Source organism: Harpia harpyja, chromosome 4, assembly GCF_026419915.1.
Source record: "Harpia harpyja isolate bHarHar1 chromosome 4, bHarHar1 primary haplotype, whole genome shotgun sequence".
NCBI lineage: Eukaryota > Metazoa > Chordata > Aves > Accipitriformes > Accipitridae > Harpia > Harpia harpyja.
In genome coordinates, this window is record NC_068943.1 from 78,797,540 (window position 1) to 78,812,591 (window position 15,052).

Genomic DNA, 15,052 nt, shown 5'->3' on the forward strand with positions numbered 1-15,052 from the left:
CCTCGGCAACTTTTAGGTATAAGTCAGTTCTTCACATTAGCCAGAATGATCCACCATTGAATTGAAGGCTAGGAAATATTTTTTTAAAACTCCACAAAATAATATACTTAAAATGATAAGGACTTCCATGCCTGGTTTAAATTAGGCTGACTATTCCACAGGTTTCAAAGTCTTATTTATTTAAACCACGGAAAGAGTTTAAGACTGAATTGACTCCTACCTCTTTCTCTCCATCTTTCCTTCCTATTCTCATTTCCAGCTGACACATCCTGCTGAAGAAGACTTGTCTTTGGGATTAAGAAAAGCCTTGGACTTATGATAAAAATGTTGTTTCTCCACAAATTAACTTGTGGTCATACAGGTAGGGGTTTTTTTCCCCCATGCTCTTGCCACTATTGCTCTTTTCAGCACTGGGATTTGTCTCCAGGATCCTCTCAGCAAAGTGTACAGGCCTTTGAGTGTGAGCTGAAGAGCAGTCTGGGGCTTGGGAAAGTACTTGAGATCCCATTTGCCCTCAGTGGGATTTGGGCAGCTAACTTCTTTAAGCCTTTGAATGTTCCTGTTTACATCCTCCAACTAAGCAGCACTCACCTCCCTGGTGGGTAGGTCAGAATGAGGGAGGGGGGTCTAATTTTATAAACAGCGATGCTCACTAATGCTCACTTGTGCTCATTAGTCCAGGTTCAGAGCCATAAGCACTATTTCCTAAATGGTTTTATATACAGGAAGCCAGCTAAACAGACAAAAGTGTTATTAAAATGAAGACAGAAGGGGTTTGGGCTTGCTTGTCTGCCTTTACAATATAATTTATACACAGACAACGTTACCAGCATAAATGAACTCAGAGAAAGGACACGACATTTTCAATGTTGTTCTAGGTGATTAGATGGCATTAAAAATTACCTTTCCATATGAACCTTGTCCTAATACTTTCAGCAGCTCAAACTGAGAAGGATCTGCTTTTTCAAAACCTTCCTTCACATGATGACTGATGTCTATTTCCTTCACGATACCTTCTTCCTGCAAAGGAAACAACAAAACCCAAAATCCCCAAATCAGAGCTGTTATCCTAAGGAAACATATTATTTATTAAAATCTCATCTTCTGTGCTGCTACAATCATGCATGAAATTTTGAAAATAGAAACAAATGCTTGTCCAAATATTCCACATGCCTGTTACTGGCTGGGGATGGTAATGGCAGGACATCCAGGCCTGCTGCTTCTGTTTATTGACCCTCAAAGATATGACTGGTTAAAGATAGAATATGCAAGCTGAAACACAAAAATACACTGCAGAGCTTAGTGTGCCCATCACAGACCTTGCTAGCACAGTGGCATGTACTCAAATCTGTACTATAGAAGCTCCAGCACACTTCTCTCCACATCCTTTCTCATTCTTCCTCAAAGCATCATTTAAATCCACCTCAAAAAGCTCCCTTAGTCTTAAGCAGCAATTCTTCTTATGGGTAGGCAATAAAGAAAAAGCATTGCTAAAGGCAGCTCTCCCTAGTTACCTCAAAGAATGGAAAGTTACTACTGGTAACCTTCTAAATAGAAAACAAATTAATGATTTAGGTGTGAAAATGGGGGGGTGGTGGGAGGAAGAATGACACATACTTTCCTGCTTGCAGGAACTAGCTTGAAAAGCTTTGCATTTTCCAGGTTCTTTTGTTAAAGTATTTCCACTGTCAATAGATGCACATTCCTCAAAGACACCCATTGAACTAGGACTTTTATCTTGCAAGCTGTGACATATGGCATTTGTTTTAGCTTTTTTTTTTTTTATGTTATTATGGCATGTTCCTCTAAAAAGAAAGCGACTGGGTCATGTGAGACCCAGAGGGACTACACAGAGTTTGTGGCAACCCAGAAAGTCATTGAGCTGAAAAGAAACCTCAAGACAAGACCGTCTCTTCAAGGACACAGCAGTGAGGAAAGATAATGTTTACACACCTTTTTATTTCTGTAGTGTTTTGTACACCTACATTTAAGCTTTTTTTCTATTCAAACTACTTGTTCTAACTTCTCTACACTAAAATGTGGATTTTAAGTACAAAACCTTTTTATTTCATCTCCCAGGTCAAAGGGATTTACTCATTTAGGAATAGGTTTGAACATTTCTGCACCCAGCAGAAAAAATTAGAATCTCATAAACATTATTTTTATATGGGATTTCCCCACAATTGTCCTTTTTCCCCAAGAAAATATCTTGATAAAACCTGGAAATATAACATTTGTTTCACATTCTTAAAAATTAATGTGGAGAAAACAGAAATAACATCCTAAAATGAAAATGCATTCACAAAAACATTTGGCCAATACAAGTTCATTTACTAAACGAGAATAAATTTGATTCCCCTCTCCTCCAGAAAAATTGCTATCACTTTCTACCAGCTGTAATTCATCTGATGCATGGCTAGCATTACCCAGATCGCTCTCTATAGTGTAGCTTCATCCCTCCTCTTCCCTACCCTGCCTTTTTACATTCATGTGCTTTGGAACAGGGACTATATCCTTTTCTTGGTTTGGAAAGCTTCCTTCCTCTACTTAGTGCATGGTACCAGAATCATGGAAAATAATAATCATCTGACAGCAACTCGTTTTTCTGATCCTACTTCCTCTAGTTTAAGGTTTGCCTGAAAGGAAACACTTGAAACCAATGACCAGTTTTCCCAGAGAGATTTGAAAGTTTTGTAAGTACATAACTGCCAGCATCTCTCCTGTTGTTTTTCTGGCTTTAATTGCTGTGGAAGGCAGAATATCTTTCTGATATTAAAAATATACTTTTTTTCAATTTTTTCTAGGTGATAAAAACCATAGTAAACCAATACAAACTCAATACACTGTATTAGCTGTTTCCTAAGGAAACGTACAAGCTGTTATCAAAGGCTCCACCAAGTGCTGAAGTGATGGCCTTTCATACCGAGGGACACGCATCTTTAGGTAAACTGCCTGCAGCTGAGAGACTTGCACACCGGTAAGAACATTATTTTGAGCTTAGCCCACCCTGCCACATGACAGCTGAGGTACCGTACCTGGAGTGCAGGGCTCACCACCCACCTTGTTCAGTGGTTACTCGCTAAGGCTAAAAGTGACTCCCCGTGGAGTCAGGCTCCTGAGTCACCTCTACACCAGACCTCGTACGCTTGGGAGTGTGCTGTCCACTGAGGGCTTGGGAGGATTGGCTTCTGCACCCAGTCTCTGTGTGTGTGGACACCCCCCTGACAACTACCGTATGACGAAAAAACTGCATGACGTTCTCTCAGGTCAGTGCAGCTTGAGGGCACCTAGTCAGCTTTCCCTGCTTTTGCCCATCTCTGTGTTGCACAGAAGCACAGCACAGCAAGGACCATCCACTGCAACCAGGGGAAGCAGGATGTGGATCCGAATTTTGAAATGGATTCGGGAGACGAAGCTCTGCAAAAAAGAAACTAAGCCCAATTTTATGTACACCCAATATCTTCCTCAGATTATACTTCTCCTTCGAGCTGACACCTTGATCTCAAAACCCGTGGATGAGATCTGCTGCAAACAGCAAACCCCTTTTGAATTCAGTTAGATTGTATTTCAGCCTGAACCATGAAGTCATTTCAGCTACATTTGCAAGTTTAAATGATGAGTTTCAATTTGCCTATTCATATTAGTCATCAAAGCCACAGGCCTACAACCTTAAGCATATTTCTCATTGTGTTATTAAATTTAATATAACCTCTTTAGGGTCATAAAATGTGTTCGGTTACAGGAATATATTGGAAGTATTAGAGTGATGATAATTCAGCTTGCTGGAAGAATGCTTAAAAAATTCTAGTGTTCCCAGAGAATAGCATAATTAATTCATAACTTGCAATAAAAATAACACTTTAATTACATGCATCTTTAATTAAAATCTCAGAGAAATATTATTTAAAAAGAATGGGACCAAATACAAGGCCTAGCAGTGTTTATCAGACAAGCACAGAGTTTAAAGATGGAAAAAAACCGTTAGATTATGTGACTACATAGAACTATAAAAACATTGGTTAGAAGGGGCTTCTGGGGGTCATCTAGTCCAACACTCCTGCCCAAAATATCACTGACACTTGATCAGACCAGCTGGTTTTTGTCCACTGTGGACAAACAATGAGGCTTGAGCCACTTCCTACAAAAGATTATTCTCTTTCAATTTGCCTAGCTCAGAAATGCCCACAGTCATGTCAAACTGCCCGCTCCATGGGTCCTCAGGAGGAAGCAGGATATTTTTCTAGGAAGGTAGGATTTCCTGTGGATTTCCTGCGGTCTCCTCACTAGAAAGGGGCAGCAAAGCAGCACTGAAGAAAAGCATGCCAGACATCTCTTTTTTCACCAATTGTCGCTACAGTGGCGTTACTTGTGAGCCGTCCAAGAGGCGGATAGTATTTTAGCTGGTATGACAAATCCACTTCCCACTGGAGCAGAAAGCCAAACTGTCAGTACTTGAGACTGAAGATGGACACAGCCCCTTAAAGGAAATATACGCTGATGTGTTTGCACACACGCATCCATTTGCCTTGCATGTATTTCTATATTCTTATTACTTATTTTGCTGCATGAATTCTGGAATAACTTCTGTTTGTTTGCTTTGCCTTACTAGAAAAAAAACCCCAAACCAACAATTTCATGGTTTCCTTTTAATATTCTTACTTACTTGGGATTTTTCCCCTATCATTTATGTCTTTTGGAGTCTCCCTATAATAACTAATAGGGAATGTGGCATAATTTTTCTCAGGTACTGATTATCAGAGTGAAACCCAAACTATGAGAGCACAAGCATTGTGGGCAGATCTCCCAACTATTTTTGTTCTGAGTTGCATCTTAGGGACTTCTCTAACATGGATTTTTTTCACTGGTCCAGCAAGCGCAGCATATCTGCAGTAGGAATTTGCATAACAACAATAAAACTGAGGCAAGAGATTCACAATACAGACGAAGCCTGCACGCTGAAGAAGCTGTTTTGATGGAGAGGATTGCACTCTAGAAAAAACCACAAGCCAACTTCCAAAATGGTTTTGATCAGTGGAGTTGGTGGAGTCAAAAATGAACATTCCACAGTTTGGTCTTGCAACAGCTGTGCACAGCAGCCCAGGCTCTCGCTCCCTGCTGACTTGTCCCGACACTGCATTAGCAGGAATGCTTGACTTGATGAAGCTTAATCTTTTGTAAACTTCTCTAAATATTTATGTTTGCACAAACAGCATCATCCTGTGACAAGAGAGATGGATGCCCTTGGCAGCTTGAAGAAAGCACACGGTTGAGCAGCACAGACTAGGGGAGGGAGGGCGATGAACTGGAATACATGATGAAAGAGGACTGGAGAGTGCTGCTCTGTGCTAATACAAAAAAGACCTATTCAGGGCCTGATTCTATATTGCATTATTCACTCAAAGGCTTCCCCCCAAGCCCCCCAGGATGGCAGAAGTTTTGGACACACAAGTAACCCAGTATTTGAACAGGAAGGCCATTTTGATCTCCTTTCATTTGGGACGTAGGGGAAGAGAGCCTCTGCTGTTGCCCTGTGACCGTGGATGGCACAGACACATCTGTTTTGGCCCTTCCCAGCAGCAGCTGCTCCCTGTAGCACTGATCCCAGCTCACTTCCAAGATCTCCTCATGCAGACATTGGAGGAAGAGAGGCACTAATGCTCGGTGGCTGCTGGAAAGCAACCACAGAAAACTCTTCCAACTGCCACAGTACTTCCCGACGCACTGTCACGTGTCTGTGTAGGATCGGGCAGCGCAGGGGTACGGACCAGGGAATGGGGTACAAAAAGTCAGGCAAAAGGGCGGCCCTTCCTGGACAGTAGCTCTTTTCTCTTCAGCTTCACAGCCTCTTATCTTGCCTGCTCCACAGCCTCTCGGCAAACATTATGGAAAGAATACCTCCCAGAAAAGTGAGAGGTTTAATCCCTTTTGGAGTCTTGTCTGGCTCCTCCCCAACAGGTTCCTGAAGGAGCGGAGCTAAGGTCATCCTCAAATCCAGAGACCACATTAATTGTGCCCAATATTTTTCAAGCACGTGCAAAAACTTTTCTCACCAAGACTTCCTGAAATGGCCTGAAACATCTGGAGAGGGAGTCACTCCAGAATCAGCTACTTTTAGTGATGGACAATTTTATGCAACCATATCACACGAGAAAAAGTTATGGTGCTAATGTAAGATGATTATTGTTTTGCAAAATCAGTAAGACAGATTTCTTATTTTTATTCCTCGCCTGGCCATCTCCCCAGTTGCACAGGCTCAAGACTGCCATGCAGGTATGGCTGTAAAAGGTAAGCTTCTTTTTCCAATAAAAATATATGCAGTTTTGATGTGCAAGTTCTCCAGACTTCAGATCTGTTGGGTTTGCATGCTTTAGGGCCTGAGGTCAATGAAGAAATGAATGAAAATGTGGCAAGAGGAAATAAGAAATAATGGTAACTCTAAAGAGAATTTACTGTTGTTTGAGAGAATCGTTTTTCGTCTACAGCATATGCTCAAGATAGAGACTTCATTTTGTTACCGGTCTTGCCATTTGGCAGGTTACCACCTAATATAAACCCAAATCACAACTATTTAACTTCCAAGTATCACAGGCAACACAACATTCCAAAATAATATGGTTCATTAGGAAAGCACGTTTAAAACTCTGATGTGGGAATAGTTAGGACAGGATATGTGTGATAAAGATGAGGCCAGGTTTCCACCTCTGTTTCACAGGTTCTAATCTGGCTCAACCCATAGGAGAGTAATTTTTGTCAAGACATAATAGGCTATTCAAATGCTGCCTAGTGCAGGAAATGAATTGCTGGCCTGTGTTCAGTTCTTTGAGGACAACTATCCATATTAAAAAAAATGCATAGGAGCATTTTCATTAGCCTCGTCCCAAACCAGTCTCCAGCAGCTGGAGTAAAAATTGAGAAAGAAATCTTCCATTGTAAATGGTTTGTAATCCAAGTCCTGGCTTCTGTTGTGGTCTGGAAAGATGTACACTGAGCAATAATACCATAAATGTGTCCGGTTGTTTCGTCCTCTACTATCAAATTAACATTTGCTTTAGCAACAATGAATTGGACTTACTGAGCCCTTAGAGAAGCATGTGGAACCCACAGTGAATTCACTGGATGCTGTGCCAGGCCTGTATTTGGCTTTCAAGCATAAGGTCACCTACCTTCTGAAAAGGTCATATAGAGTTAAGTAATACACAATAATTTTGAAAGAGGTTGGGATTTCTTTTCCAAACCTTTCACAAATGTGAATAGAAAGTGTTATCTTGCATATGGAATTCCACCAAGCAGGTCAAAACTTAGTGGAAAACAAAAACCTTAGAGCAATTTCTGTGGAGTGCAACACTATCAGTCCCTGTTAAATTCAGCAGACCTTTTTCCAAAGAGAACACCTATTACACTCTCTTTAGCACTTCTCTCCAGCTCTAACTTTTTATCCTACATTTTTTCTTTCTTCTCCCTAATGCATGTCTCTACAGCTGAGGTTCAGCTGAAATCAAAACAAACTAAATGCGAAGAGAGGAATCACAGAGAGCAAAGGCAGCGAATACAATCTGCTGGATAGACTGGTGAAGTTCGTTACTTGGAGGTTTGAGTATTTGGGAGATCTTTGATGAATCACTTAGGGTTGGATTCAGCTAAATAAATGCAAGTATTTATAGTGCAGGAGACAATGTTTTGAACTAATTGTCTGGTCTTACTTTGCAGTCAATAGAGAGAAGCAGGCACTTCATGATTAAAAGAGATTAGATGAAGTCACATCCTAAAAGTGCACATTTCTCTCTGCTGACTATGAAGAAAGCCTGAGATGACTTGCTGAGATGGGGGCTTCTGCAGTTGTGTCAGATGAATTCATGTTTACTGTAAAATTTTGAAAAACACTTAAATAGAGTAGTATTGTGGCCAGATTTTTAATGGCATTACAGGAGAGATGTTCATGGATACATGCCATGGAAATTTTAACAGAACTTCTATTGAACTTAAGTATTTTTCAAAAGAACTTAGATACTTGAAACATCCAGGCACTTAAGAATTACTCTAAGGTGTTGGGAGTAATCCAGCTATCAGGATTTTGGAGCTCTGGTAAATTAGGCATTATTTTTACTTCCTCCCCAACCTGAAAAATAGGGATAGTTGCTTTTTGCTATCTCGTGGGAATACCGTGAGAATTAACATAGAAAAAAATGTGAAATTATCTCATACTGCAGTAAAACCATCTGCAATATATCCAGTAATACATGACATCAGGTGGCCTACAACCAGATTCTCCTTTAGCTCAGATTGAGACATCTTGGTCTTGAAGATTGGTGCTCTTTATCTGATGACTATAGTGTCTTTACAGGCTCAGTTCCTGACTAGGACAAATACGTACAACACAATGCCTGTGAAGATGCATGAGGAGAACCATCTTCCTATTCAAAGTGCAGATATACATGAAGTAGAGGGAGATGCCAACTCTTGATCTAACTTTCAAATCTGGACTCAAATCATGAGCCAGGGTAACTCTAATTTTTATGTTAATTCTGGTGCAAACTGCAATGGTTTATGTGGAGTGGTGAGTAGAAAGAGCTCATAAAAAACCTGTTGAAGCAAGGGGTTTAAAAAAGCAGAACAAAAGCAGAACCATCTGGGCACAAAAAAATACAAACAGTTGGCCAGCCTTACTCATACAGCAGCACTCTACAAATACTCAAATACATTTGTGAACTTTAACAGAAACAGTCTCAAAATGAGTCACACCATTACGGGACAAAGAACTCCACTATATTTCTCTAAGCAACAATAAGTAAGAGCAGGAACATTTTCATCAACATCCTACTTGGCATGGTTTAGAGGTGTGCCTTTGGCCTCTACATCTCAGAAGAGCTGTACGGTCCACTACTGATTGTTTCTGCTGGTGAACAGGCAAAAGAAGAACACTTGCTGCTCGTTCCCCAAGGAACTAACTGCAAGTAAGTCTGGATCCAGTGCCTAGAAGAAATTCTTGTTACTCCTAGAAGGATAAGCATTCTTGTTTCCTTCAGATGACGCTATGTCATGACTAAACAGGGTTATGCAGACTACATGCAATAGTAGGGGACAGTATACATCGCTGCATTTAAGAAAAAGAATATTCACTTCATACAGAAGCCTTTCCTATTTTACCCTCCCCTACAGCTCCAGTCCTGCTCCCAGGTCAGTAACATGCCCTGGGCGCTCTGGTCTGAACCACTCGCAACCTCTCCGTGAGTGGTTTGGGTGGCTCCCGCCGGAGACCCTCCCGGGGGACCACTGCCGCCCACCGCTGCAGCCCCCTCCCCAGGGCTGCCAGGCGGCTGCTGCGGAACGCCAGCACTCGCAGGGAAGCCCTAACGTGACGGTCCGAATGTGACGGCAGCCCGTCGTTCATGCATTTCTGTTACAGGGTACAGACAGCCCCCATATGCCTCTGTGTCCCAGCTTGCCATCTGTGAAATGCAAGTGAGGCCGTCTTCCTTCTTCATGGGGTTACTGGAGTATGAGGGCACTGCAAAGACTATGAAATGCTCAGATACTGTGATATTAGGCTCAGATAAGGCAGCAGGCAGACAAAAATTTGGGATACTATTCAAGAAATAGAAATACTTACAAAAGGGCTCCAGTTTCCTTATTGCTGTACCTAGCTGCTTCACAGACTAGAAAAAAAGTGCCTGATGTTTTACTAGTACATTTGAGTGTGAAATAAAAACTCCAGCTGCACTAGGAAGATAAACTGCTTGAGCAAAACATATTTGCAACCATTTCCTCACCGTTTCTCAAGTGATCCAAATAAAACACTGCTCACCATAGCACTGTAAATGGCACCACAGCACAGTAATTAGAAAATACTGTAACAAAGCCCTGGTGCATTTGCATGGTGATTTTAAAGAACTGAATCATCTTTAATATGCATATTAAAGGAAAAATATCAGGTTTCATCTGGAAATGTGAGGCAGAGTGGGCAAAAGGCTGTAATAAGAGATAATCACATTACTGAAGTGTTGGATTAGTCAGTTCAGGAAAAATACCAGTCTGCTGTTTACAAATCACTTGTAGCGTTTGGTAATCATCATTTTCTCTCCGAGAGGAATACTAGCCTGCTAGCACATTTTGCATCCTCCCGTTAATTAAATTAAGCATCAGCTAAGCGTTCAGCCAGCTTGTACTTCACAAACTGGAAGACTGTTGCCATTACGTTAGGAAAAAGCACGTTGTGATGAGGTTCATTATCTCGGTGGCATTTTACAGGCAGAGTATTAATAGGGAAATGGACTAATGTGAGGTTATTATGGAATCAACGCAAACACAAATTAGTTTTAATGCTACTGTTCACAGATTGGAGCGTCAGTGAAGGCACTGAAGGAGACAGGGTGATGGAGCTGAATCAGGCAGAGAGAAGACGGCAAAAGGGAAATTTTACAGAGAAAACATGACAAGATTTAGCAACAACACTGGACAGAGGAAGAAGAGGTGGAGGGCAGAGAGAAAAGGGGGTATCAAAAAGGACACCGGACTTACAGGACAAGGGCAACTGTCGTTTGTGCCTATGCCAACAGAGCAGTAAACAGAGAAGACTGGGAGAAAATCATTTGGACTTTACAAACTATCCTATCACATTAAACAACTTGAAATGCAACTTTTCCCCCTTTTATGCAGCAGCTTAATCCCGTTTAAATACCTAGCCATCTCCCTGCGCTGAGGAGAGAGTGCAGGCATGCATGTACATACTGGAGCGATCTGATGGGGAAGCTGGTAAGCAGCCCTGGTACGCTCAGAACTGCTCCCAAAAGAAAGGGTGAGAGCGTGATGGGGAGCAGCTAAGGGCCCTGTGGGTCCAGTCTTACCCAGTAACTCAACTGGGCTGCCAAAACACAAGTGAATGCTGTGGATCCAGGCTCTGCTTATTTACGTAGGCTCAGGCTTTAATTCTTTAACTTATACAAAACCCACACAGATAAAATAAAATAAAGTTACACAAAGTACCTGACAATACCTCATCTCAAGCTGGGCTCCAGTTTCATGGACAAATATTTAACAAGGGGTACTAGAACAGCATATTTATCTCTTCAGCTATGTACTTTATTACATCCATGGCTAAGACACAGGTCATTATTTGCAGAAGTACGTATTTCAGTGCCTAAGGATTGTTACTATGCACAAATACCTGTCTAAACAGATTTTCTGCAGTCTACTGGAAATCTGGCCCAGGAAAAGGCTCATCACATTTTGTGATTTTGTGAACTACTAAGAAGGCTGTAGTTTAGTTCATGTCCCTCAAAGATTCACACGGTGGATCTCCAAGGAACAAACTGCTAACTGATTATCACACGTTCTCTTTTCCGTGAAGGGAAAAATTGTTTACAATTACAATGTTATACAGTACTAAACAGAAGCATATATTATGTATATACACTGCACTGAAAAGATGTGTATTTTAGGAATGAGAATAAACAAAATGCAGAAAATCCATCTGGATGCAAAGAAACACCTTTGTAACATTGTTTGGAAGACTGCCTCAATTCAAAGAGGTCAAACTGCTGCACCAGTCCTGCCCTTTTGCAGCAATTTCCAATGTATAATGTGTTTTTGTATAACAAAAGTACTTGTGGTAAGTTTGATGGTTCTCAGGTGACTGGGATCTTGATGAGCTTATCACTAGAGCTTTACATCTGCAAAAATCAAAACCTTTGCATATAACATTGTAATGCTAAATTCCTAAATACCACCAGACTTTTTTTTTAATTTTAATTATTATTTATAAAACAACTATATATAAGTGTGGAAAAGAGCCATTAAATGAATATGCTCAAATACAGAAATGGATCAACAACAGTTCAGCCAAAACTGATCCACAGCCTACCGAAGTCTGCAAGGATTTCCAGAGTAGGATTCATCCAAACATATGTCTCTCTCTGAGGTAGCTGTCTAAACTTCTGTACAGCTGACAGAGAAAGGGGTGCCTTCAGGCTTTGATTTGTATTAGACAAAAGCAGGCCTCTAAAACAGGACTTAGTAAATGTGTCCCTTCCTGCTGACTGTAAAGGAAAGCTGTGCTGATGTGTTCAGATAGAGATTAATTCTCCCTTCCCACGTCCCTCAGTGACTCCTTTAGCATCAGATGGAGCATATGCGCTTTTCAAAAGATGTACGCTGCATTTTACTGGATATTTCCAGGTCAGCCTTTGATCGACCCACCTTTTTCCACTATGGATTTTCTACAGTCTCCAACAGACAATGCGACATGCTCCCATTTTTCCAGCCTGATGGATACTTGTACCAACTATCGTAACATCCTTCTGCAGGGATGTTCTTACCCTGCCTGGATACTGCCGTGATCTGCCACCAGGAATCACAGAAATCAAGGCTCTTCTCGGACATAAAACTGGAAGCAAAACCACAACGCTGTGTCGGACATCATGCCAAACTTTCACACTGGGGAAAGCTTCAATAACTATGACAAAACGCCAGCTTCTTCAGCCTCTTAATTCAAAATACATTTTACTCTTTAGCACAATCCTTGCAGTATTCAGCCCATTAGATCCCCTGACATGACTGAGAAGGCTGCCAAGACAACTTAAAACCGAGCGCAATCACAGTGCTCACCACCACGAGCCTGCAGACTGCGAGACGTGGCTGTCAGCTGCCCTGCAGCCTTTTTACTCTGTCGCAGCCGTGTAAAGGGATGTTTACATCAAGTGCTCTTGGTTCTCATCTTCAGGCACTTTATTCACAAAAGCCCTATTGAAAGCAAAGGTACGTGATGACGAAGGAAGGAAGTGGAAAGGAGCTCTTTTTGTTTAATCCATTTCCGTGCAGAAGCCTCTGTGGTCTTAAAGTATTGAGGATACCAGTTTTAGAGCAAATTCACTGCTCTAGCCTCCATTCTGCGAGGTTTTTTTTAACATATATGCAAACATGCAGAAGGTCAAACCGAGATTACCGAGTTCCTGCCAGGTATTTTTCATTGACCTGTGGCTATTTCAACATTTTCCTGTTCTGGCTGAAAACTGTTATAACAAATCCACATGGCATCTTAACAGGTAGAGGGTTTTTTAAAAATAAAAGATGATCCAAATAGCTTCACTGAAAATTATGATTGGCCTAGACTCGTACACATTTTCCTGACAACGTACGGCACATCTTCAGAGTGCAATCATGACACAGAGAGATTTACTGTGAAACTCAATGATTCTGTGTTATAAGCAGCAAACCCAGAGCCCTGATCTGTTCAGGCCTGCCAGCCTTGGCAGATATGTGGGACAGACTCCTGGCCCACTAGGGTAATCCAGTCCCAAAGGATAAGTGGACTCGGCAGTCCCCTTTACTGCACACTGTAAATGGACAAGGTGGAGAGAGAAGACCAACCTGCATCTACTGTCCTACCTACCCAACAGATTTGCTCATACGTGATTACAGCACTACACCTACAAAAAGACCAGAACACAGATAAAGATCATTATTATCTCTGAGCCATCAACAGCAAGATGCAGAGTACAACTTCATGACCTCTCCCATAAGTGTATCCCCAACGAGCTGGAGGAGTTAAAGGCTACTGTACAGTAAACTGTGCAAGATTGTTCCTATGCTCAGAGCAGCCACAAAGCTGTTTGGGACTCCTGGAAGAGGCTAACCTTCCATTCAGAGAAAACTGAATGGGCACAGATTAAAGCAGTTCTTCCTGTTCTACTTTTAACGTTCATTTCAAATATAGCTTCAGTTAGTAACCTGAACAAAGACAAACGAACAGCAAAATACAATGCATAATCCAATTTTTTAATATCAAGCTAATAAAAGAAAAACGCTTTCTGATGTTCTATATGGTGGATGCTATCACACTGATAGTCAAAATCACCAGCTGGCTCCACTGGGCTGCGGTGCCAGTGAAATCCTTAATGCAGCTGGGAGACAAAATACTGAAGAAGAAACGGATGCAACAGTATAATCACTGAGCTTTTTTTTGCCACGTCAAAAAATCGGAAGCCCACTTGAACCCAGTAATCCTGTACGAAACACAGGATACCAAGCAACAGCTACTCCTGTTCCGTTACAGATAAGGCATTTATTGTGCTCCTCAGTGAATCCTAGGCAATTATGTCTGCAGTAGATTATAGCCTTTATACTGAGTCTTACTTTATGACCCTAGCCAACTAACCATATCTGCACCACTTGTTACTATATTAATGTTTTATAAATAACAGCATAAAGACATCTGAATGGTAAGTGAAGTAATTCAATCAATCAGTAACAACAGGAAACTAAAATTAATATTGTGGACAAAGGAAAACTAGACAACAAAATCAGAAGATGACAAGCGAAAGCCAAAGAGGAAAGCTGAAACCACACAAAAGTTTTACTTCAAAGAAGTGTTTAATCAAACACGCAACTCCAGCACTCATTTGTTTTCCCCGTTTGCCCTGTCATAAACAATGAGCAATGCCACGGTTTTTCCAAGAAGCCATGGGAGGTAAAGTTTCTGTAATTTAAGCCAATACTGTAAAGAAAAAAATCTTTAATGTAAAACACAGCGAAAAGCTGATGATGAATTTGCCACAAATTTTGCATTGTTTATATTCTTCAAGTTATTTACATTTAAAACTGTTCTTTTTCATTGCTACACAGCAGGCTCCCGCTGTGCCAAAGCAGAGTTCCAGTTTGCTTTGTTAAATACTCAGTTTTCTCAAAAACATTATTTTTGGACTGTGTTTTTTCTGATTGGTTTTCAATGTTCAAAATGTTCCTTTACCCACAAAGGCTGAGTAAATTGACAGCTGCTATCCTTGAACTTTATCCAGACCTTATAACTGAAACTTTTTGTACAGGGCAATATCAAAATCTTTACTCCTCATAAAACTCCTTATGCTTGTGAAGGTACACGTGGATGTCATCAGTGAGTTTGCATTAAGCTATGTTACTGGATCCATCTGAAAAGTAAAGTAACATAAGAACTACAGCCCTGCACAGCTGCAATATCTAAACTTCCAGTTATATGAAGTAGTAAGTAAAGCTGGGTGACACGTAACACTGCTGTGTAAATAGTCTTCATTTGGAAGTAAGA

At 41.0% G+C, this 15,052-nt stretch overlaps 1 protein-coding gene across 4 annotated transcripts in view; it reads right to left on the reverse strand.

Moving 5' to 3' along the window:
- The window catches only part of RPS6KA2 (ribosomal protein S6 kinase A2), a 326,295-nt gene that overhangs the window by 112,353 nt on the left and 198,890 nt on the right, over nucleotides 1-15,052 (reverse strand). For all 4 annotated transcript variants that reach the window (XM_052784880.1, XM_052784882.1, XM_052784881.1 and 1 more), the window contains one exon: nucleotides 904-1,020. In XM_052784880.1, the coding sequence (XP_052640840.1) occupies nucleotides 904-1,020 (117 nt within the window). The remainder of the gene's footprint in view (nucleotides 1-903; nucleotides 1,021-15,052) is intronic.